Source organism: Dermacentor andersoni, chromosome 2, assembly GCF_023375885.2.
Source record: "Dermacentor andersoni chromosome 2, qqDerAnde1_hic_scaffold, whole genome shotgun sequence".
Lineage (NCBI taxonomy): Eukaryota > Metazoa > Arthropoda > Arachnida > Ixodida > Ixodidae > Dermacentor > Dermacentor andersoni.
The window spans coordinates 34,755,108-34,780,587 of NC_092815.1; the positions used below are offsets into that span (position 1 = coordinate 34,755,108).

Here is a 25,480-nt window from a genome sequence, read left to right on the forward strand (position 1 = left end):
TGGGAAACAGACTTTGACAGCCAAATCAGTCTGAATAATTCGAGGAAGCAGTGAGCTTTTTCCATTAATGTGTCTGTACTGCTTCGGTCACGAGAATCCAAACTGCAAAGATCAAGTATTTTCTACAATGTACGGATGACCACACAAGCTTTTGGTGTATATTTAGTCATCAGGCAGGTAAATCTTCACGTAGCTCTAAAAGACAAAGGTTCCAAGTAAAATGCCGGCTTCAAGGGAATAGCAGTGATAGAAGGAATGTCACTATAGCCAAGGTTTCAACAAGGGGACTTGCCTGATGAAGACAAGTTCACTCGTCGAAACACTGGCTCCAGCCACATTCCTTGTTCGACCACCGTAGATTACTTCACATGGCTTCCTCACTGAGCCAGCAGTTCAGGGGTGTAGTGTGGAGGTGGTCGGAGGAGTATGCACCATGTCTTTCATATTTAGGCTGCACTAGCTGGCTAGAATAGAATCGTTTCTTCACAGACGTCTTTCCACAAATAACATGTAATCACGGTTACGTGGTCATACATAAAAGGGACATTTCAAGTGTAGCAGTAAAGGTTCTTTCCAAAATTCACAAGATGGCTGCTGCTGCGTATTTTTAGCTTTATTGAGTTAGCACATAATTCTCTTTCTTTTCTTTGAGTTCACTGAGCTACTTGATTAGAGGTGCTGGGCTTTTATGTTTGATATGCTCATTCACTTGGAAAATCAAACAATTAATTCTTCAAAGAACCACTGAGCTACACGACTTGTAGTTATTCTGTACTCTATTCCTAATGTATAAGACATGCAGCATACAACAATGTCCAGCATCTTAAAGGGGTGATTGACACAGTATTTCAAATTTGGGTTGTTTGTGTTCAATTCATCTGTATATGTAGGTATCTCCAGCCAAGTGTCAATAGTGAAAGTGGCTGGCATCTTTATCACAAAATGACACAATTTGTTTTTGCAGCTTGCCAGCAATATCTTTGGATTTATATTGCAACTGTGGACAAACCAAACAGAAGCCTTCCTTAACCAAATGGCAAACAACCCGAACAGTGTGGGCATTATGCTTGAAAAATCATATCTCTGCCTCAAAGGTAACGACTCTTTATTACCTTTATACTTATTTTTCCTGTACCATCATCTTTCGTTCATTGATTATATTTAGGGGCGTGCGAATAGTTGTATACTCAATTTCGAATTGGATAGTAAACATTTTAATAATTTGATTCGTGAATTGAATGTCTAATACTATTCGATTTTTCTAATATCGGTCCCTTAGGTGAATAATGCGGCCGCGGTCGGTCCCTTGATGTGCGCAGCTTTCCCACAGCGTGTGAGCTTTATCTCTACAAGGTTCGACTACGTTTGCTGGTTTGATCTAAATGACTAGCGCTACACGAACATAGGGAACAACAAAACCAGTGCATGTGAAACGCACAAGAAGATCTCTGAAGATTGGGCCAATTAGCCACCAGAAGGCATGCTGATCGCAGTGTTCATGCACCCAAATTCATAGCTTTCTATCCGCACACGTGCACTAAGACCAACTTGGCACGTGTGCTTGCAGTAGTTGCCAGCTGGTTGACTGTAGACCTAAACACTGCTTCAGTGGCCATCAATCTAATCTGTATGCATGATCTCACAACCGATTACTGATGAGCCATCCATAGGATTTTTAGCGACAAGCTTTCTGTGATGCTTTGTGGCCCATTATCACATCGACCAGTGGCAAATTTTTGTCATGGCCACACAGTTGGCCACATTGTCTAGCCCATTAGGCCTAATTGTAGCTTCATCATCAGTTGTTGGCAACTAAAGCTACGTTTACTGAATTAACACAGATCTACTCACAGCAGTCGCACGACCCTCAGAAAGCCGGCAAACCATCTCGCTAACAAAAGCAAGTGCACGGGATGATTGTTGCATCTTCACTGCCGCCATCCTTGCGAAATATTGTGCAGTGGTCCCCCTTTCCAAATGCCATTCATAGGCGCACAAAGGTCTCTTTTCATAGCTTCGAGCAACCCGTTACAAGACTAGCTTTGGATTTACATGGTGGGCTCGAAACTATAATTGACAGCGTGCTCACCCCCTGTGGCAGAGGCGGATTTATACGGATGGCAGATGGATCACATCCATGTCATCAATCAGGTAATCAAGAAATCTGCTGAGTACAATCAGCCTCTCTGTATGGCTTTCATAGATTATGAAAAGGTATTTGATTCAGTCGAGATACCAGCAGTTATAGATGCATAACATAGTCAAGGAGTACAGACCGATTGCGTAAATACCTTGGAAAATATTTACAGAGATTGCACAGCTATCTTAATTCTACACAAGAAAAGCAGGAAGATACCTATAAAAAAAGGGGAAGAAAGAGGTCAGGCAGGGAGACACAATCTCTCTATTAAAATGGGAAGCCTTAGGAGTAAGGATCAACGGCGAATATCTCGGCAACCTTAGATTTGCAGATGACATTGTCTTATTCAGCAACACTGGGGATGAGTTACAACAAATGATTGAGGGCCTTAACAGAGAGAGTGCAACAGTGGGGTTGAAGATTAATATGCAGAAGATAAAGATAATGATCAATAGCTGAGCAAGGGAACAAGAGTTCAGGGTCGCCAGTCAGCCTCTAGAGTCTTCGAAAAAGTATGTTTACCTAGGTTAATTACTCACAGGGGACCCTGATCATGAAAAGAAAATTTACAGAAGAATAAAAATGGGTTGGAGCGCATTTGGGAGACATTGTCAGATCCGGACTGGAAGCTTACCATTATTATTAAAAATAAAGGTCTACAATCAATGCATTCTACCGGTGCTAATATATGGGGCAGAAACTTGGAGGCTGACAAAGAAGCTCGAAAACAAGTTAAGGATCGCGCAAAGAGCCATGGAACGAAGAATGCTAGGTGTAATGTTAAGAGACGGAAAGAGAGTGGTTTGGATCGGAGAGCAAACGGGTATAGCCAATATTCTAATTGACATTAAGAGAAAGAAATGAAGCTGGGCAGGTCATGTAATGCGTAGGTTAGATAACCGTTGGACCATTAGGGTTGCAGAATGGGTATAAAGAGAGGGGAAGCGCAGTCGAGGACGGCAGAAGACTAGGTGGGGTGATGAAATTAAGAAATTCGCAGGCGCTAGTTAGAATCGGATGGTGCAGGACAGGGGTAATTGGAGATCGGAGGACAAACATTTTTTTCTAACTGCATAATATTTTGCAATATTGCTGCTGCAGCAGCCTATCTTATGTCCACTGCAAGACGAAGGCCTCTCCCTCCGATCTCCAATTACCCCTGTCCTGCACCATCCGATTCTAACTAGCGCTAGAATCGGATGGTGCAGGACAGGGGTAATTGGAGATCGGAGGGAGAGGCCTTCGTCTTGCAGTGGACATAAGATAGGCTGCTGCAGCAGCAATATTGCAAAATATTATGCAGTTAGAAAAAAATGTTTGTCCACTAGTCTCCAACCACACCCTTAAAAGTCTTCTGGCAGTGAAGAGACACCAGAACGATACCCAGTTCAAGCAGGTTTATTTGGAGAAGTTCCTGCAGGCAAAACTAGCAACAACAAAGTTGCTAAAAAGCTACTCTGATCTAAAAACAATGTGTTGCTTGTCAGTATCTTGTTCCAAGTTCTCTGCATCTAAAAGTGTAACATAACATGTGCAACATAAATTTTATCAGCATAGGCATTTTGCCATTGATACTAAATTTGACCTGTACTTTATTCTCATTGCCAGGCATTGTTGCGACTTTTTTTGTTATTGTATTCTTTCTGTATTGTCAGACTGACCTATTAGCAATTTCACAAGTATAATCTACCTGTCTGGTTCCACTTAATAATAGTTCTTTCTATATTGTTCCCTTTAAATGTAGAATGAAACCCAAACAAAGAAATGTCAATTTTTCATGAGGATTTTTTTTTATCCTGTCACTGATGCCCTCCTGCAGCTTTTCTACGAGAAGCTTGTGATTACAAATGTTGGCAGGTAATATCATCTTGTTATAACCTTCCTTCCCAGTGCTTCGGAAGTTGGTGGTGCATGGGTTCAAGGAGCCAGCACGAGTTCCCGAAGCAACAATGTTCCTCACACTTGTATTCCAATGGATGAAGCCTATGCTGGAATGCCGTGAGTCTTCCTTATTCTTTCATCTGCTATGATGACATAACAAGAAAGTTTCCTTTCTTTCCTGTTATTAAATTTGTGTGCAAGCTGTTCGAATAACCTACTTTAAAAATATAACTGTAATGAGTTCAGCATTGTCTGTCAGTGACCCTTCCCTTGTTTCTCAACTTTTATTAACGAAACTTTTTTGTGTTATCCATTACAATAATGGGCTAAGGTGGTCTGCTCCTGAGCATGATGCCTTGGGTTCAGTTTACGGAACACCATGCCGGGCCACGTTTGGATGGGAATGGAATGAAAAGCATTATGTACTAAGCTTCTAGTGTGTAATAAAGAAGTTTAGGAAGCCAAAATTAATGTGTAGCCCTACACTACAACATGTCATAGCCACTGTGAATGGCGTTTTCCATTCAAGGCGCTAGCACTTTTCCAAGGGCGGCAAGACATCGATGTCGCAGAAGACTTTTGTGCGCAGATCGCAGACCAAACAACTCGTCCAGATTCTCCAGCCCGAGCTGACGTCCTACATTCCTGTGATTGCCGCATGGACCTTCCTTTTCCAATGGAGGAGCTCGAAGCGGCACTAGCTCTCTGCAGGCGCTCATCATCTCCGGGTCCAGATGGTATATCATACTGAGCCTTGTGCTATCTCGGAGAATCTGCACGGATAGAATTGTTGAGTCTTTACAACTCGTCATGGCAGGAGGGAAATGTTCCTGACGAATGGAAAGTAAGCCGCCTGGTGCCACTCTTAAAGCAGGGCAAATCCCCACTAGAGCTCACCTCTTACCGCCCAATAGCACTGGCCAGCTGTGTAGGAAAGATAATGGAACGATGATCCTTGGCCGCCTGGAAAGGTACCTTGAACACTACAAGATTTATCCGAATTTCATGGCTGGTTTCCGACGTGACCGCTCTTCCATCGACAACGTAGTTGATCTCGTTTCATATGTCCAGCATATGTCATGATGTGATGTGAAAGATGTGATGTGTGATGTGATGTGTTAGATGTGAAAGGGGCATACGATAACGTATTACATGAGGCCATTCTCGACACTCTTGCTACGGTTGGCCTAGGTGGTCGAGTCTTTTTGTGGATTGCAAGTTACCTATCTGCAAGATCATTCTACGTGTTAACTGACAATGGCCCAACTTCGTGGCACTATACCAGTAGGGGCATTCCTCAAGGCGGTGCTCTCAGCTCGACGCTATTCAACCTCGCTCTTGTTGGACTTGCTAAATACTTGCCAACTACCATCAAAATTTCTATATACGCTGACGACATCTGTGTCTGGACTTCGGCAGTCATGTCCTCAGATACGTGCGCTGCTTCAAAGAGCGGCAACTTTGAAAGCGAAGTACTCGTGTAAACAAGGTCTCAGTATATCACCAGAAAAATGCGCACTAGTGGCATTTACTCGCAAACCGATGACGCCTTATGTCATCTCAATCAATGGGCGGACCGTTTCCTATGTCAGAACCCACATATTCTTGGTGTAATTATTGACCGAGACCTCTGTTGGAGCCCGCATGTGGCCTACATGAAATGGTGCCTGACAGCAACTTCTCAGTTGTTTAATTACTTGACAGGAAAGACGTGGGGGATGTCAGTAGACGCAATGCTGAAACTCTACAGAGCTCTCTTTCTCGGTTTTTTGAGATATAGTCTACCTGTACTTAACAACACCTGCAAGACAAATATTCGTGTTCTGCAGGTAGCACAAGCTCAAGCACTCAGAGTTTGCCTTGGTTTGCCCAGCTGCACGTCAACAGCGGCAACTATTGCGATTGCTCGGGACTATCCAATGAAAACTCACATTACGGTGGAAGCCCTGAGAACGCACATCAGACATTTTGCACGTGCCCTCTATCATCACCTTGCAACACTACCTTCAGACAGGCACCAAGCATCATTCTCTAAAACTATCGTCAAGTACAACAACAAACTTCCCTCGGGCTTCACCGCTGCATCTAAACCATCGATACCTCCTTGGTGTCTTATCAGCCCCACCGTACATCTCAGTATACCAGGAATCGGGAAAAAGTCTGAACTGTCGTCGCCTGTGCTGAAACAACTGTCTCTGCTTCTTCTGCACGAGAGGTACACGGACAGCGAACACATTTATACTGATGTTTCCACAAACATCCAGTGTTCGTCCGGTGCTGTGGTTGTCCCAGCAAGAGCTATTACCATCAGCTTTAGAACTGACCACCCAACAACATCTACATCTGCGGAACTAGCTGCTCTTCACGCTGCACTTTGTTTCGTCAATCGGGAGCCACCTCGACAATGGTCAATCTTCAGCGACTCAAAGGCAGCCCTACAATCTGTGCTATCAGCTCTGCATCATGGGCCATTCGAACAGCTCGTATTCGATATTAGATGCCTACTCCATACATCACAGGAGAAAGGACACCACGTGACGTTTCAGTGACTGCCAAGTCCCTGCGGCGTCATAGGAACTGAAGATGCCGATAATGCCGCTCGGGCAGCTCTTGAAGACGCACAAGAAGAGGCCATACCACTTTTAAGGTCCGATGCAGCCAGCAGACTTCGAGTGCTTGCACAGGAGATCACTCTGTCTCTCTGGTGCACACCAAGCAGCCAGACCAACCGGAGCAACCGTCAATACCACCTGCCCTCTTTGATGCATCTCTGTATGCCAACTGGACTCCGCCGAAGAGAGGCGACGCTGCTTTATCGCTTATGGCTAGGGGTGGCTTTCACGAAATCTTACTCATTTCGCATTGGAATGGCCGACAATACTCTCTGCAATGCCTGTCTTTGCGTGGAAACGCTGGAACTCATTCTGTGCGACTGTCCTGAATATAGTTCAGTGATAGTCCCTGGCATCCATTCTAGCACATCTTGACAATAGACCATTGTCCCTCGAAACGATTTTCACATGCCGCCGACGGAAGGCATCGCAGCTGAAGGCGATAAAGCGACAACTTCGGTTTTTGAAAGAGACGGGATTGGGCAAGCGGCTGTGACAGTGATATCATGTATCACGCAAGAGTGATGGACTCTAATGAACAATGTGTGTGCTGTGCTATGTGCTCTCTCTCTCTCTCCTTTCCGCATCTTTCATCCCTCCATCCCGCTCCCATGTGTAGGGTAACAAACCGGTTAAGCTAAAATGGTTAACCTCCCTGCCTTTCCTTGTCCACTTTTTCCTTCCTTCCTTCCTTCCTTGGACTGTTAAAATGAGTCAGTTAATTTTATCATTTATTCTTCTCAATTGTAGTTGCCATTTCTCAAGGTGAACATAAAGGAACCATAGAATTCCTGAGAGGTCCTTACAGTGAAACTGCGTTAAACCGAAGTTGGATGGAGCTGAGAAAAATTATACACTAAATGGTAGTACTGCTTAACCGAAATAGCGTGACATCGCTCACTTACCTGTCAAAAATGAAACTCGGAGAGAGTGCGATGAAAGGGCAAATAAGATGCAGTATTTATTCATCTCGCGCCACAAAAGTCTGTTTATTTCGTTTGATGCCGCAGCAGCCTAGCAGTGACGACAGTGGCCTCAAACTCCCTTAAGTTGACAGTCAGCTTTTCCACCAGCCCCTCCTCTCAGCAAACACTCACATGAAGCTGACGTAACACGCAGATTCTGCCACTGTCGAGCTTGAATCGCCCATGCTGTCGCTTTCCGTGTTTCCTCATCACTGTCGTTAGGCGACACTTCGGCAATAAAAGAGGCAATGATGGTGAAAAGTTGAACCTCGTAGCCGACATATTTTCGTGGTCCCAGCAGCACTGCCAAGCATCTTCTCCTTTGCATTCCAAATATCACACACCATAGTCAACGGTAGATAGCTCTCGCGTGCTAGCGCCGACTTCGGGCCACGTTCTATAGCATGAATGATGTCCACTTTTTCTTTTATGCTGAGCACCCGGTTTTCATCCGAGCTTCGGCAAGACGCGAGTCCTAGCTTGCACAACGTCACAACACAGGCCACCCTCATGCTTTCTGGCTAGGTGCTGAAATGATGCTGATGTTAATGTGGCTTCACCCTTCCAAGCACCCTCTGCGTTTGCACTTGGAGGCTGTTCTGATCTATGAGGCTCGTTCTTCTGCCTAGTTGACTTACCGCCGTGATTGCGCTATGAAAAGTGCAGTTACTATGCGTTAACCCATATGTACACAATAAGCTAGTGCGGTTTCCGTAGATACAAAGTGCATTATGTTCAATGGCTGCTGAGTCAATGATTTGACTTTACTACTTTTAAAATGAAACTACTGTTTAAGTGGGTACTGTTTAATGAAGTTTTACAGTTCTATGTAAAGTGGGTGAAAGACTTGCTTTGTGAAACTTGCATAAGGTGATTTTCTCACAAAAATTTTGTATTTCATTTGTGATGCAGAAGTAAATAAATATTTAATCAATCTATTAACTCCCTGTATATTGTTCAGAATCTCGAGCACTAAAACTAGAAGTGGGTACCTAAAAAGTCAAACCATCCATACATTGAGTCACATATTATTTTTCTGAAATACAATCATCTGAAGAGTGCGGGGTGCTCAGAATAGTTTACATGTATGCTAACATGGTAGGTTCTGAAAAAAATGAAGTATTTCTGCACTGTTTAAACTTTGATGATAGGTACACCAATTGAAAGTTGTGTCCTTTAGTTTTGCTCGTACAACTCGCAACAAAAATGCAAAAAAATTTTAACAGTAAAGTCAGGGTGTGGGTCAAATGCGAATTTCACCTTGAAGTGTGGCTTCATGGTTGCCTGAGATGCGAATTTCGCCTTTAAGTCTGGCTTCAGGCAGTTACTTCCGCAAGTTATATGCACAGATATTCTTTCTTTTTTCCCCCGAGCTGTTGTAATTGTGTGTGCTCAATATATGCGATGGTAGGTTATAAGCAGAAAAATGCGGTATGTCTTTATGCAGCACTAAACCACTCATGCAGTTGTCATCATGTCAGGGTCCTCACTAATGCAATATGTGTTAGCAACAAAGGTGGAATTATTAAGAAATGAAAACATTTCGAGCTAAATCAATTGATCATGATGTGAATGACAACACAGTCCAAACAATCAGATGCTCTAGAAGTATATGACAGTAATATTTATGATGTAAGTATTGACGCAAAGAAAATAATAAATCGGAAAGGAAAGGTATCCCTAATGGACCAAGTCTCATGGTAGATTAATTTAGAAACATTTCTTTCTACAAGTGTGAAAAGTTGTACAATGTTAAGAAGGAACACATTACATGCTCATGTGTTTATTACAATCAAAACTTTCCTTGCATTGCAGGTAAGACCTTAAAGTGTATCAACCCAAATCTTCGGCTAATTTGTGAGAAGTATGTAGTGCTCTTTACCAAAGTGGTAAGTTTCAGTGCTGTCATTTAAATGAGTATAAGTGGTGCAATACATGTTTGACCATGTTGTGAGGGTCAGTAGAGTAAGCTGTATTTACATTGTGCTCTCCTTGCACATTATCTCACTCAGCTGCATGACGTTTTGGAGCTGCATCCATTCTCATACATCCCTTTCATCAAGCCTTCATTGGAGACTGCAGTTTCCTTGTGCTTCACAGAAGCCGGAGAAGGTTGGTATTGTTGCAGTATTTGAAGTGGCATGCTTGAAAGGAATCCGCTGGGGCACCTTTTACAGCAAACATGGCTTTTTAGTTTTGTGTGCGTGTGTGACTCCTATCACTGCTTCTCGTAGTTGCTGTGTGTACAGTTAACGTCCAATTTTTCAGACTCCCTAGAGGCTGCAAAAACGTTCAAAAAATTGAGCAGTTCAAAAAAGGAGTGCATGTCTTTTATTGCCCCCAAGGGCTCCGGTTGCCACAGGCACATCCGAAACAGCTTTGAAGGCCTGCCAGTACACTTATTAGAGGCATTGTTCCTCGTACTGGGACAGGAGACAGTGGGTGTACGCGTGTATAATTGAGGAATATATATTGTGTTTCATTAGAGTGGCCCCTTTCCAATCTTAATATACTTCACCATAATATATTGCGTATGCTTCACTTTGTAACTCTGCTGTATTGTGGCGAAGCTGACACTCGAGAACCGTCATTTTGCCGCACTTGATCCTTGCTGGGCTTTCAGTGCTTAGAAGCCATCAGTGCAAGTGACAAAAGTAGAGTTGGTGCCATTCCTGACAGTTGAAAATGCTTTCAATGAGAGTCATGTTACTGAACAGCAGAAAGTAGCAAACGCCGAAGCAGCTAGGCCTAGCATTGCTGCGGTGGTAGCTGCGGCTGCCAGTAGATCGGCGTGCGCAAGCACCTATACTTCATTCCATATATAGCAGTCAACGCTGTGGAAGCTACGCAAGAATTTCAGTCAAGAAAAGTAATCACTCCGCACGTTCCGTCCACGTTTCACTGTGCGCCAACAGCGTTCGCCCGCGCAAGCATGTACGGGAGGCTCCTCGCGACAGGTTACAAATAAAAAACCGGAAAGGAACAACAAAAATAAAAATTATCTACAACAACGCATTAGCAGCTGTATGCCACAGTGTGTTTGTTTCTAAAGATAAAAATTTGTTTCATTCAATACTGAGCCTACATAAAAAAACAGTTGTGCACAATTGCAGTAAAAAAACATTAACTATATCCAAGTGCAAATGAAGCCACTGAAAGAAGCCTCTCTAGCCTCCGCAGCATTGACTGCTATGTATGTAATAGAGTATAGTAGCCAACATCAAAGCAGCTAGGTCTAACGTTGCTGTGGTGGCTACAGCTGCCTGTAGGTCGGTATTCGAGAGCAGTTAGTCGCAAGCGCCAAAGCAGCTAGGCACAGTGTTGCCACAGGGGTGGCTGCAGCTGATAGCAGATCGGCATGCAAGAGCACTGGTTCTAGACTGCGAGATGATCAAAATGGCAATGGTGGTGGCTTTGATTAAGGCCATTTCAGAGCTGTGGTCGTGGCAAAAATTGCATAAAATTGGATGGCAAAGAATTTTAGCGTTCAAAATTTCAGATGTTCTTATACATTGGCGCTATGGGGTATGTGGCACTGCAGAGATGGTGTACAATTTATCGGGCATGTCTGAGAAATCGGGCGTCTGAAAAATCAGTCGTTGACTGTACACTGACTGTTATAACGAGATGGGATATAATGAAATAATAGATATAACGAAGTAAATGCGTTGACTTTTGAAAGCACTATATATATCCTTGTATTTAACACCTTGTTCTAACGAAGTAAAATTGTTCTGCTAATGAATACATAATGAACTAGATTAATATCCGATACCAAAAATACCAACCATTGCCCGCCGAGCATATTGCTTTCTGCAGGGTTCCACACTTGTTCGGCTTGGCAGTTCAAGATTCCCACATCGAATATGCCGTAGACTGTTCTTTTTTACCACTGCACACATGGTGGCCGTGCACATGCAGCACTTGTTTGTTATGTCATTGCTCCTCTCTCTTGCTGCATCATGTAGCTGCCGAAGCTATGCCACTAGCCTCCAAGATTGCAATCTTAGAGTTCATGCATAGCTGTGCTGTGCCACATATCGATGATGGCAGGCTGCGGAGCCATAGTCTTCTTTGCATGTTTACACTTGTGCACACCATTGTGCATATACGGCAGTAAAGGGCAATAGTTGATATAACGAAGTCATTTTGGCTTCCCCTTCAACTTCGTTGCATGAAGGCTTTAGTGTATTAGGTAGCACTAAAATTTTCTTCTTTGCATACTCATACAGTTGAACCCACTTACAACATTAATCAAGTGCCAGGAAAATCCCATTGTTATAACCGATAACTGTTATAACTAGGGTGCACGAAAAAAGCAGATAGGATAAACAACCAAACATTTTAATTAGTAGTCGAACCCACCTACAGTCACCGACCGATTTTCTGCACCTCGCGAAGGCCGAAAAATAGTCCGAAAAATAGAAGAGTTCAAAAAACTTGTTCAGCCAATAAAATAAAATTTGTTAGGCTTCGAACGGCTTAAAAAAAGATCTATAGTAATGCCCTGCCTCATACTACGCTTGGAGGCGATCAGATTTGCTTGGATTTGTGCAAGAGCGGCGCCTTCTCCATATGCAGTCTGACAAGAATGTCACCGCATTAGTGATCTGCGATCTCCGTTAGATTGAAGAAATGATTCACATTTCTTTTGCACCCCTTGGCTCTCACGAAGGCACATGAGGTGGCGTCGCTCACACAAACGTGAAGCCACACAAACACACACACAAAGATGCGACGTCGTCTCCAAGACACACCTGCTGTACGGATGCACCACGTGCAAATAGCAGCCGATACTTCAAAAATAAATGAATAAAAATGGATCCCGCATTAAGTGATTGTGATGACAGTGCTGACTGAAAAAAGAAATAAACAGGAAAAAATGCCTTCCCCTAGAGTGTTTTGTCAGCCAAGGAAGAGCGGGCATGGCCTCCGAGACTGGAGTATGTCGTGCACTCTATTGAAAGTGTGCACGTCCCGATCTTAGAGGCTTTAGAGCGGGCCACTGGAAGCCAAGCCAGCAAAAAGTACAACATGGCGGCCCCCAAAATCTTGTTGCGTGGCTTGGAAGAACGATTTAGTCAAGAAAATTGAAATTTGGGGCCTAAATTCATCCGAAAAATCGGCTGCAAAAATGCATTACCTCTATGGGAACCCTGACCGAGCATTTATAAAGCCCAGAATATCCATCAAGTCTGAATTTTTGGAGTCTGAAAAATCTGTCAGTGACTATATAGCATTACCGGATTTATCAGTACTCGGATGTAACAACAAGCAGCTTACTACAATATCCCCATGCCGCATTATTGGCTATAACAATGAAACCTGACTACCGGGTGTCTTCGCTGAAAAGAAAAGAAGCATGAAATCTAGAATAAGAATCTCACAGGCGAAGCATTGATGGCAATAGCAATAGTCCTTCCACCCCTCCGACATGAAAGGGAGTCGGGAGAGAGGTGAGCGAAGCCAGCGATACGTAGGGCGACACAATGAAGGCATGCTGCGTGGGGTGCATGGCACAAAGCAGATGGGGCAAAGGTGTAGGGCATGCAGGCAGATGTGACGGCTGGCACTCTTATTTTATTGCAGTAGCAGTTACAGTAGACTTCCGCTATTTTGACTCTGGTTAACTTGATATCTGGTTAAAGGGACCCTGAAATGATTTTGAAGGTTTTGTACATACATACTGAGTCGTTAGAGTAGGTCCTTCTGATCATTAATTGACACATCTAAGTGCTCCACATAAAGCATGTAATTTAGTATAAGGTATTAAAAATGTACATCACTGCCGATCGCAGCACACTGCTCGGCTGAATTTTCAGCCGCCCCTGCCCATTTGACTTAAATTTCTCTAATGACGTCAGTAGGGTGAACTATTCAATTGGCTGCCCAGGGCGCGTCATCAATATTTTTTCCAATTTAATGGTGAACAAATTTTATTCATATTAGTTGTAATGTTAGTTAATTTGTTTCTAATAAAAGAAAGTAACAGAAAGAGAATGCACAAGAACGATTTCTCAGTACACTTAAGCACTTCCGGCACACAGCAAGTGTCGTCTGCTTGTGTTACAACGTGCACCATTTTAAAAAGAGCTCCGCGGTCAATGTCGGTCTGTCTTTTCATGAGCACCATGAATCGACTTTGTTGCGTTGTGGGCTGCAAATGTAGTGACTGGCAATATGTTAAGCTGCGACATCGTGTCCCTCTGCAATGCAGCAGACGAGTGCAGTGGCTGCAGCCCATCAGACTATTGGTATCTGATCGGCGCCACGATTTGCACGTTTGCGGCCGCCACTTTACACCGGAGGATTACTACCACAAGAGCGTTTCGCGAGGGTAAACGCAAGCGAGGGGACAGGGCCTGTCCTCTTGAGCGTGTCGTTTCATAGGATGAGCAGAATGAAGAAAGCGCAAATGTGAATGATCAGCACGGTGCAGCCACCTGGTGGCACAGAGCTCAACCAAACACAGTAGCAGTAACGAAGTGTATTCTTCTTTGTTACTGGTGTAAATCTTTCGCAGGAGTGTAATCATTAACAGTGTGTTTTTGTAAATGTTTAACATGTTTTACACTTGGTTTGAGCAATATTTGCTCTTTGTTTGGTTGGTCAAGCTCTGCGCCAACAAGTGGCTGGACCATGCAGACTGATCAGGCTGATCACGTACGTCTACGCTAAAGTTGCTTCATCAGCTTGAGTTTATGCCTCCTGTCGGGGTTGAGGGACGGACTTCGGGATGAAAACAAGCTTGGGAGGTTTATTTTACATTATTTACAGTGAGACGTCAATGAACAGTCGTACAGACATTACGGGCCGGCAGCAACTCGGACGCTGCGGCCCCCGGCAAGAAGTTCGAGAGAGGTGAATCCGGGAATGCTCTTTTTTTAAACCCTTCGAGCACTGGAAGTCGCGTCATGTTCGGCCAATGGGAGAGCCCGCTCAGATGACGCCACCTTCAGCCAATGGTAGGCACCCGTGCGGTGATGTCACACCCGGCGGCTCCCCACGGTCTTGCCTTGCTGTGGTGCAATGCTCTCTTCAAAGGCGGAGAAGGGGGACGATTGGGCCCCATTGTCCGAGGGCTCACCTGCTCCCGGTGGTACGGCCCCGCTGTGGTGGCAAATGCCTTCTTCAAAGGCGAAGAAGGGGGACGCTTGGGCCTTCCCGGTACATCACAGCCGTCCGGTTGTCACGGCGCATTACCGCCGTCAGGCCGTCCCGGCACAATACCGCCGTCTTGGTTTGGCACCCGCTTTACTTTCAACAGTGCCGGGCTATCCCCTCGTTTTCTGGAAGAGTCAAGCAGAGAATAGCTACCGGCGGCGTACGAACTTGTTTGCACGTGAACTTGTGACCTTCAACTTGTTTGCTCGAGCGCTCCTCTGGAATGTGCTGCGATTCGATGTGGTCTGGGGAACTCGAAGTAGGCACAGGAAACAGCTCCATATCTAACACTCCGCCCATCTGTTGAAACATCCAGCTAGCCTGTGGTTACTGGAATACCAGACACATTCAGCGCTGCGACAGAATGCTCACAACACGCGCTGCTTTGATAGCTCTTGCTTGGGATCAACTGCCAAGCAGCTGCCAGAGAAGTTGGAGAGGCAACATGTGCTCGCTCCTAGAGAACCGGAAGTAGACGACATGACGTGCCATCATGACGCAGAGCTAGTGAATGCGGAGCTTAGCCCCGATCACTCGGTGAATGAGTTGAGGAGGAAATGCATGACTATGGAGGCGGGTAACTTGTAATCATCCATACATCCATAGCTTTCTTAATATGAGACGCTTCACATAACTTGTGGTGCGAATGATTAACTTTAGCTGTACCCTATGCGTCTACAAAATTTGTCCGAACCGTTTCAGGGGCCCTTTAATTCATTCTCGACTGTAGGTTCTGGCCAGTGCCCATTCATGAATTTCTAGGACCTGAACTTTTGTTATTTTGACCCTAAAATTAGCCTTTGCAGGATAACTTGAACTCGACAAGCCAGCATGCTTGCGCCTGATGCTTATGGTGACCCCTTTGGTGGCAGAGTCTGTCTCGGCAAAGCTTAGGGACAGGGAATGAATTGAACTTACGTCACCTCCCATCGAAAATGCTAATTTTTAACCTGCCCTAGGAAGATTTTTAAGCAATCAAACTGTAGCTCACAATGTCTGATCATGGTATTTAATGTATTCTAACACATGCTACTTTTTTTTTTTTAATTGGACTGAAGATTGCCTGCACGGTGCAATCGGACACAAAACCAAAACTGCCTTTATGATGTTTGTGTAATTTACTGCATAACCAGCTGGCGTGGTGCAGCGCGTATTACGCCCTTGCCTATTTTTCTTGCTAAAAAATTGGGTGCATGTTAGATTTATAGTTTGTGTCATTTCTGTGTCATAGCTTTAATGTCATTTCTGCATTAATCATCTACTGTGAACACATAGAAAGTTCGTGCACATTTGCTTCGGGGGCATGTTAGAATCAGCCAAATACTGATAAATGAACCGGTGGTGTGTTCTGACCTTTTTTTTTATCTTGTTTAATACTACATGCCGAATAATTAGATAAATTTCGTTGGTCCCGTCAAGGTCGAATTAACAGAAGTCGATTGTGTATGGTTCGAATCCTGGTCACGGTGGCTGCATTTTGATCGGGGTGAAATGCGAAAACACTTATCTACTTAGATTCAGGTGAACATTAAAGAACCACAGGTGGTCCAGATTTCCGAGTCCCCCACTACGGCATGCCTCATAATAAGAAAGTGGTTCTGGCATATAAAACTGCATAATTTACATTTTTTTTCGATTTTGTATGGACACGCTGTGCAAACTTCCACTGTTGCTGTGAGGTTCCGTATAAAGTGAAAGTGCGATTTGATTGCTACCACATGCTGTATGCTGTAGGCGCGAGGGAAAACATGCAAAGGTGAGATGAGAAGGATGGTGACTTGGTGTGGGGGCTTCTTCACGCATGTGCAAGGGGGAACGCAGAAAGAGTGCACTTCGACCTTTCGCGAAAACAAAGGGAGCAGGGAGGTGTGGACGCTAGGAGGGGGAGCGGGGTAGCATGCGTCTTCGCTTTGACTCTAGCCATGCACACCTATTCTGGAGGTACTCTGTGGGAAACTCAAAGGCCCGCTGACCCAAGATGGCTGGTGGCTTCATGTGCACCTGGTTTGCATTGAATCCAGAAGCAACATAAAGAAGAATTCGCTTGCAGCTGCTGGGCCACTCTTCATCATGCCAGCGTTCTGATAGCGAGTGTCCGCGGTCATCAACTGAGATGTGTTCATGTTTTCTTGTGCGTGCATGACACTGTGCCTGTTGACTTAGTTAGTAATATAAAAGTACTGACCTTACTGTGTCGCAGTCAATGCTTCTCCTTTTGTGCAAAACTATGATATCTTGAAAAATGCATGAGTTTTTTTTCTTTCGGCACAAACACCAAGCAGATAGCACTGTATATGACTACTGCAGTAAACGGTTTATGTTGCCATATAACACATACAAACGTTGATAGAGCATCGGCTGTTTATTGTTTCAGTGAAACCTCGTTAAGCCGTAGTTCGCTGAAGCTCAGAAAAAGTATGTATTAAAGGGTAGTACTGCGTAATAAAAATAGCGTGAGATCATCCACCTAACTGTCAAAAACAGAACTCGGAGAGAATGCTGCAGTATTTACTCACTTCATGAGTAAACATGCAGTATGCATGTTTGCTCATTACTTACTCAAATACTGCATGAAAACATGCAGTATTTACTCACTTCACGCGAGAAAAGGGTTATTTTCCTTTGATGCCGCAGTGACCTAGCAGCGACAGCGGCGGCCTCAAACGTACTTTTAAGCTGCGAGCCAGCTTTTCTGCCAGCGCCCTCTTCTTGGCAAGCACCCACATGAGGCTGACATAATGCACAGCTTCTGCCACTGTCGGGCCTGAATCGCCCGTGCAGTTGCTTTCCGTGTTGTCCTCATCACTGTCGTTAGGCAACACTTTGGCAATAACAGGCAGCGATGGCAAAAAGCCGAACCTAGAAATATCGAACCTCAACCGACGTGTTTTCGCGGTCGTAGCATCAGTGCTGAGCTACTTCTCTTTCACATTCCAAATGGCACACACCGTAGTCAACGGTAGTTCTCTCTCATGTGCCAGCACTGACTTTTTTGTGCCACTTTCGATAGCACGAACTAGGTCCAATCTTTATTTTACGCTTAGCACCCGGTTTTCGTCCGAGCTTCGGCATGATGTGAGTCCTAGCTTGCACGATGAACGCAGGCCACAATGCTGACTCTGGCCAATGCCTCTTCTACAAGATGCCTGCTGCATTGCTCATTTTCCCATTGGAGCGGATGTTCCCATGGTTCAGGCTAGTCGCGGAGAGACGACGCCCACTGCCGACCCTACTTCCTGTTGAGGAGAAAGTGACGATAATGATACTGGCACGTGCTTGACCAATGACTTGACGGGGGGCCACGGGTCCTCCCTCCGGGATCGCAACAGATGCCACTATAATATCGGTGGAAGAGGGATGTGGTTCAAGTTTGGAGCAGCCGCTGCAACTAGCACTCGCAGCCGACCCTGGTAGAGAGGAGGGAAGAGGAGAGGGGCTGGAACCAGCTTCTCTGCTCACACATGGCAGGCATCCTTTAAAGGACGCATTGCTCTGGCACGGCGCTGAAATTATGTTGATGTGGCTTCACCTTTTCAAGTGCCCTCTGCATTTGCGCTTGGAGGCCTTTCCTATCTCTGAGGCTCGTTGTTCTGCCAGGCTGAAGTACCGTCGTGATTGCGCAGTGAAAAGGTGGAAACATTACGGGTTAACCAATATGTATGCAGTAAGCTGGTACAGTCTGTGCGAATAAAAAATGTATTATGTTCAATGGCCGCTAAGTCAGGGTTTGATTATACTACTTTTAAAACAAAACTACTGTTTAAGTAGGTATGTTTAAATGAGGTTTTATTGTATATCCAATATGTATATTCTTAAAACAGGTGTCATTATAAGTGGGTTCAACTGTATAGGAGCACCAGAAACATGCTGTACAACGTTGGTGGTGCAGCAGGTGCAGGGTACCTAAAGAAACGTGTATTCTAGTTTATGGATTGCAGTTTATTTTACCTAGGAACCTTACTTTCGTGTATCATAGCAGTCGTTCTTGTTACTATTGCTTTTACACATTCCAGCATCTCTTTGTTGTCACAGGTCTTCTTTTTGAAAGGTTCATTGTCCAGTCCCTCAACTTGATCAAGGCCATTGTTTTGTGCGCAGAGTACTCTCCTTCAAAAATTCCTGACGGTTAGTAGGCAATTTTTTTCCATGACTGACCAGTGTTACTGCTTAAAAGATACTGATGTGCTAGTTGGTAAGTCATGATATTGAAGCAGCGCACTTACATCGTACACGTACACATAGAAAGTACATACACAGGTGCTGGACTGCAACTAGTAGTTACAGTCCAGCGCCTGTCTTTTCTATGTGTACGGGTAAGATGTAAGTGCGCTGCTTCAATATGAGTGTTACTGCTTGTCTTCAACAAACTTACAAATTTGTGGTGTAATTTAATCACATGACTGTCATCAGTTTTCTTTGCCCATTTTTTTTTCTTTTATGCTGTGTACCTGTTATTGTTCTATTAGGAATGCTATGAGACATTCAGACATGCATTGTGTTCTTTAGTGAAAGTACCATCTGCACAGCATTAAAGACAGGAAACGCGCGAAATATTGATGACGACTGTATTTATGTAACAAAATTGCACTCTAAATGATGTAACATGTTGAGAGTAAAACATTTTTCATACCTTGTAGAATCTCATTGTAAGTTGTGCAGTAGCTCATGCAGTACCAAGTACCAAAGATGTGCCCTGTCATAGTTGTATATGTTGCTTCTGCTTTATTGCTATTAGATGTTATAACAATGCGGGTGGCCCCAAATTGAGGGTTCTAACTTTTAATAATAGCAAAATCTGTTTCTTCTTAATTCTGATGAGATGTTGTCATTTCCCAAAGAATACTAGCTTTGGGCTCTATAGTACAGAAAGAAGTACTCATTAATAGCCCTGGTACCAAGGAATATGTCATATATGTGCTAAAATGTTAGTACTATTCGCTTTGAATGAGTGATTTTGGCAACATTCTGAGAATCCTGGTAATGTTTCTTCTTGGGAGCTGGCGTACAGTAAGTTGCATGCACCTCTTCGTACCTTTTTTTTCTACTGCTGCTGCCTGAACAAAAAAGGAGAGGAGAGAGAAAGGTTCTGTGGTTCTGTAGAGAGTGTCTACACTGCATATTGCAAGCTGTTCATTGTGGATTAAGTTAGACATTTCCAGCATTTATTCCAGGCAAAAAACATTTAAGCAACCTTAAAACGTAGAAGTTTAATTTGCTTGTGTCATGTGAATTCCACAGTTGCTTTAGTCTCTTGCCTTGCTTTTTGCATGTTTTCTACAGACGTACAAGATCCTGCCACAATGGAAGCTGCTCAGATAAAAATGACCTTCTTCACATACTCTACGATTACGGAAATGTGCCGACGGCTAGTGCTGCATTATTTTTTGCTCACGGAGGAAGAATTGTCTACATGGGATAACGATCCTGAGGGATTTGGTGAGAACAGCTGAAGCAAAGCATTCTTTCTTCTGGAGTAAATGCTTAACTGAAAACTGAACTGCATCTGGGAGAAGCTAGCCATGATGCTTAGTATCAACTGACAATTGATTTTACACTTACTTGTGTTTTTAGTCTGACAGCACTTTAAATGAGTCGTACCTAACTGCTTTACTAATACTCAAATTTTGCAAAAAGATTTTGCTTATTTGTAGTGGTGTGTGAATACCAAATAGTAGATTTCGAATTGAATATTGGATCCAGAAAAAAAGGCCAAATGTAGAATAGAATGTAGAAAATTAGAATACTTATCTCAAGAATGTAGACAAATTTTGGGCCAGAAATGACAATGCTGCATATTATCAGGGGTCTCGTAACATTATGGAACAAAAATGTAGGAAGCTATTGGCAACTTAGGCACATAGAAATCAAGTTGTATAGTACAGTGTACTCTTAATAAAGGGAGCTCCAAATTAGTACGCCAGCATTGACAACAGCTCAGTTCTAGTACAGTCAACGGCGGATTTTTGGACATGCCTGATAGTTCGGACGCCTTTGCGGCACCGCCACAAAGACGTCTGAATAGCCCATAGAGTGAGTGTATAAAGATGTCAGAAATTTCGGACACTGAAAACCTTCGCCATCCGATTTTTGCCAATGGTTTATTGCTGATTGTCTTGCCGGTTCAGATGTCGCAAGCTGCTGTCGCCGCCGCAGCTTGTGCAACAATAATTTTTACTGGGAAACATATGTGGAGAGCGCTACGTGTTTCATGTTGTTATCAGGAGTGCCTTATCATTGGTTTGGATGCTTCTTTTGTGCTTGTTATTTATTGAAACGAATGCTGTGCTCTATGTTGTATGTGTGATATCAAAGAATGTATGCACTTTTCGCTTCAGTCGCTAAAGGTTTTTTGTTTTTTTCTGTGAGGATGCACTGCGAAAAATCTCGACCAACTAGAGGCTATCAGCTTCGCTGTAAAGAAGCGTACGGTGAGGGGCTAGTTGGTATGACATTATGAGAACAAAGAAAAACTGCGCAAAAAAGAAGACCAAGACAGAGAAAGAAACTGCGCTTGTGTCGTGTGGTTCTTTCTCTGTCTTGGTCTTCTTTTTTGTGCAGTTTTTCTTTGTTCTCGCTGTAAAATGTGTTCCTTAATTATTCACGCTCGCACCCGTGTCTCCTGTCACAGTACAAGCACCAAAACGCCTAAAACGTTGCATAATGCCAGTTCCCGAAAGCCAGCTTCGCTGCAATACAGTTGTGTTACGTGGCCAAGCATATTTTATTTATTTATTTGTAAAATACCTGACAAGGCCCCTACAATGGCCATTGAGTAAGGGGGTCACAGAATCAAATAAGCACATACAATCTCGTGACAATATGATGGCAGAGGAAAGAAATAACATCAGCCAAGTGCACAGCTTCCCACATGACTCACTCAATTACCCAATGGCCCTCAGTCCCCAGCAGCTGCGGAGCACCTGACCAAGGCAGCGGTCAGACCTGTAACACAGCAGAGGGTGCTAAGAATCTCTGAGTTCGGACAGGCTGCCAACGGAAACTGACCCTTGCAACATTTAACACTTGAACCCTCTCGAGTGAGGCTAGCTTAGCAGGGCTCTTTGAGGAACTATCAGACATTGTTTGGGATATCATCGGCCTTACTGAGATTAGAAGAACTGGTGAGGCTTATACATTGCTCAATAATGGACATGGCCTCTGCTATAGAGGTCTCCTAAATAAGAAGCAATGCAGGGTAGGATTCCTAATCCATGAGGACATAGCAGGCAACGTTGACAAATACTACAGCATTAATGAAAGGGTAGCTGTAGTCATAATCAAACTTAATAAGAGGTATAGATTAAAGGTAGTACAAGCCTACGCTCCAACATCCAGTCACGATGATGAAGAAGTGGATCAGTTTTATGAAGATGTTGAATTAACAATGAGAAAGGTGCAAACTTGATATACTGTAGTAATGGGTGACTTCAATGCAAAAGTGGGGAAGAAGCAGGCTGGTGAACAAGTAATTGGCAACTACGGCACCGATTCTAGGAATGCTAGAGGAAAGATGCTGGTAGAATTCACAGAAAGGAAAAAGCTGAGAATAATGAACACCTTTTTCAAGAATCGTAGCAACAGAAAGTGGACCTGGAAAAGCCCTAATGGTGAAACAAGGAATGGAATTGACTTCATACTTTCTGCTGATCCCAGCATAGTGCAGGATGTAGAAGTGATAGGTAGGGTAAAGTGCAGTGATTATAGGTTAGTGAGGGCTAGGATTCACGTCAATTTGAAGAGAGAAAGAGCAAAATTGTTCAAGAAAAAACAGGTCAACTTAGAGGCAGTAAATGTAAAAGCAGACAAATTCAGGCTGGTACTTGCCAACAAATATGCAGTCATAGAACAGAGAGATGAAGATGACATAGAGGCAATGAATGAAACCGCAACTAGGCTGGCTTCAGAAGCAGCAATTAAGTGGGACGTAAGGCATCAAGACAACCAGTAGGTAAGCTCTCCCATGTAACAAAGGACCTAATGAAGGAATGACAAAGAATGAAAGTGTCCAACTCAAGAGATCAGATGGAATTCGCGGAACTGTCAAAACTGATCAACAAGGCGAAAATAAGTGATATTCGAAACTACAACGTGAGAAAGACTGAAGAAGCTGTAAAAAATGGACGCAGCCAGAAATCAGTGAGAAAGAAACTTGGCATAGGGCAAACCAAGATGTATGGACTAAAAGATAAGCAGGGTAATATCAGCAATCTCGAAGATATAGTAAAAGCAGCGGAAGAATTCTATACTGACCTGGACAGTACCCAGAGGAGTCAGGCTACCTCAGTTGGAAACAGTAATGAACAGGATACAGAAACTCCTCCTGTAACTAGCGATGAGGTCAGAAGGGCCTTGCAAGACATGAAACGAGGAAGAGCGGCCGGAGAAGATGGAATAACAGTTTATTTAATCAAAGATGGAGGAGACATAATGCTTGGAAAACTGACGGCTCTTTATACGAAGTGTCTATCGACTGCAAGGGTCCCAGAAAACTGGTAGAATGCAAACATTATACTAATCTACAAAAAGGGAGATGTTAAAGAATTGAAAAATTATAGGCCCATTAGCTTACTCCCCTGTTATATCAAATATTTACCAAAATAATCTCCAATAGAATAAGGGATACACTGGATTTTAGTCAACCAAGGGAACAGGCTGGCTTCAGGAAGGGATACTCTACGATGGATCACATCCATGTCACCAATCAGGTAATCGAGAAATCCAATCAGCCTCTCTTATAGCTTTCATAGATTACGAAAAGGCATTTGATTCAGTTGAAGTACCAGCTGTCATAGAGGCATTACGTAATCAAGGAGTATGCAACGCTTACGTAAATACCTTGGAAAATATCTACAGAGGTTCTACGGTTACCCTAATTCTACACAAGAAAAGCAGGAAGATACTTATAAAGAAAGGGGTCAGGCAGGGGAGACAATCTCTCCAATGCGTGCTTGGAAGAAGTATTCAAGGTATTAAACTGGGAAGGCTTAGGAGTAAAGATCGACGGCGAATATCTTGGCAACCTTTGGTTTGCCGATGACATTGTTCTATTCAGCAACAATCCAGACAAGTTGCAACAAATGATTGAGGACCTTAACAGAGAGAGTGTAAGAGTGGGATTAAAGATTAATAGGCAGAAGACAAAGGTAATGATAAATAGCCGGGCAAAAGAACAAGAATTCAGGATCGCCAGTCGGCCTCTAGAGTCTGTGAAGTAGTACATTTACCTAGGTCAATTAATCACAGGGAACCTTGATCATGAGAAGGAAATTTAAAGAAGAATAAAAATGGGTTGGATCACATACGGCACACATTGCCACTTCCTGACTGGAAGCTTACCATTATCATTGAAAAGGAAGGTGTACAATCAGTCCATTTTACCAGTGCTGACATATGGGGCAGAGACTTGGAAACTGACAAAGAAGTTTGAGAACAAGTTAAGGACCGCGCAAAGAGCGATGGAATGAAGATTGCTTGGCACAACGTTAGAAGAGAGAAAGGGAGCGGTTTGAATAAGAAAGCAAACGGGTAAAGACGATATTCTAATTGACATCAAGAGAAAAAAACGGAGCTGGGCAGGTCATGTAATGCGCGGGTTAAATAGCTGTTGCACCACTAGGGTTACAGATGGGTATCAAGAAAAGGGAAACGAAATCGAGGACAGAAGACTAGGTGGAGCGATGACATCAGGAAATTCGCGGACGCTAGTTGGAATCGATTGGCGCTGGACAGGGGTAATTGGAGATCGCAGGGAGAGGCTTTTGTCCTGCAGTGGACATAAAACAGGCTGATGATGATGATGACAGCCTAATGATTAGAGAAGCATATCAGTGACATACAGCTGTGTATCAGTACAATAAAAAAGAACTTGATAAGTTTATAATAAACATATTACAGTGCAAGGAAAACGTAGGAAAATTCAAACCAACCAGGAAGTATGACAGCAATGGTTAACAAAGATTAAGCGAGTTGAATGAGTGCCTGAATTTTTCACAGTCAGTGTCCGCAACTTTATCGAGGAGGCTGTTCCAGAGACGAATCGGACATAGAATTGCAGGCGAGTTAACTGCTTCACTTTAACATAGATGCACATGAAGCTAAGATGATTGTACAATCTGTGCGACATGTGCGATGATGTTTTTAAGTGTGGGGATCGTATGTTAGTGTGGTGGGCGTACATTTGAAATAAGGACAAAAGCACTATGTTGAACTATGCAATGTATTGCGGCTAAGCACACCAAGAGTGCAAAGGGGCCAGTGTCATGGTACACAAAATGTGTTCCTTAAATATACACGTGTGCACCCGCCGTCTCCTGTCACAGTACGAGCACCGAGGCACCTAGCAATTGTACTGAAAGGTCTTGAAAGCTATTCAGGATGTGCTTGTGCCAGTGTTATACCCGTGTCACACGGGCGTTTGGAAGGCCTTCCAACCGATAGTCAGTTGACTCAAAGGTCAAGTTCGAGCTGCTACACGGGCGGTTGCTACACGAGGAGTCAATAGTCTATCGAGTCAACGGAGCACCCTACAACTCTATCGAAATCTCGATGGCCTTTGAGCAACGGAAGCGGAAACAGCGTGAACATGCCCTCTCGTTCACAGTGTGCTCGTACTCACGGTTAGAAAGAACAAATCAAACCAAATGCTCTAAAAATACTATATATGAGTGTTATTCATTATTCAATAAAGTGTTTTTGCCACTTGAGATGTGCGAACACAC

At 43.7% G+C, this 25,480-nt stretch overlaps 1 protein-coding gene across 1 annotated transcript in view; it reads left to right on the forward strand.

The window, feature by feature from the left end:
- Impbeta11 (importin beta11) overlaps window positions 1-25,480 on the forward strand; it is a 125,471-nt gene that overhangs the window by 23,496 nt on the left and 76,495 nt on the right. The window contains exons 5-10 of the mRNA XM_050189561.2: window positions 965-1,094; window positions 4,031-4,138; window positions 9,414-9,487; window positions 9,611-9,710; window positions 18,795-18,887; window positions 20,043-20,198. Coding sequence (XP_050045518.1) covers window positions 965-1,094; window positions 4,031-4,138; window positions 9,414-9,487; window positions 9,611-9,710; window positions 18,795-18,887; window positions 20,043-20,198 — 661 coding nt within the window. The remainder of the gene's footprint in view (window positions 1-964; window positions 1,095-4,030; window positions 4,139-9,413; window positions 9,488-9,610; window positions 9,711-18,794; window positions 18,888-20,042; window positions 20,199-25,480) is intronic.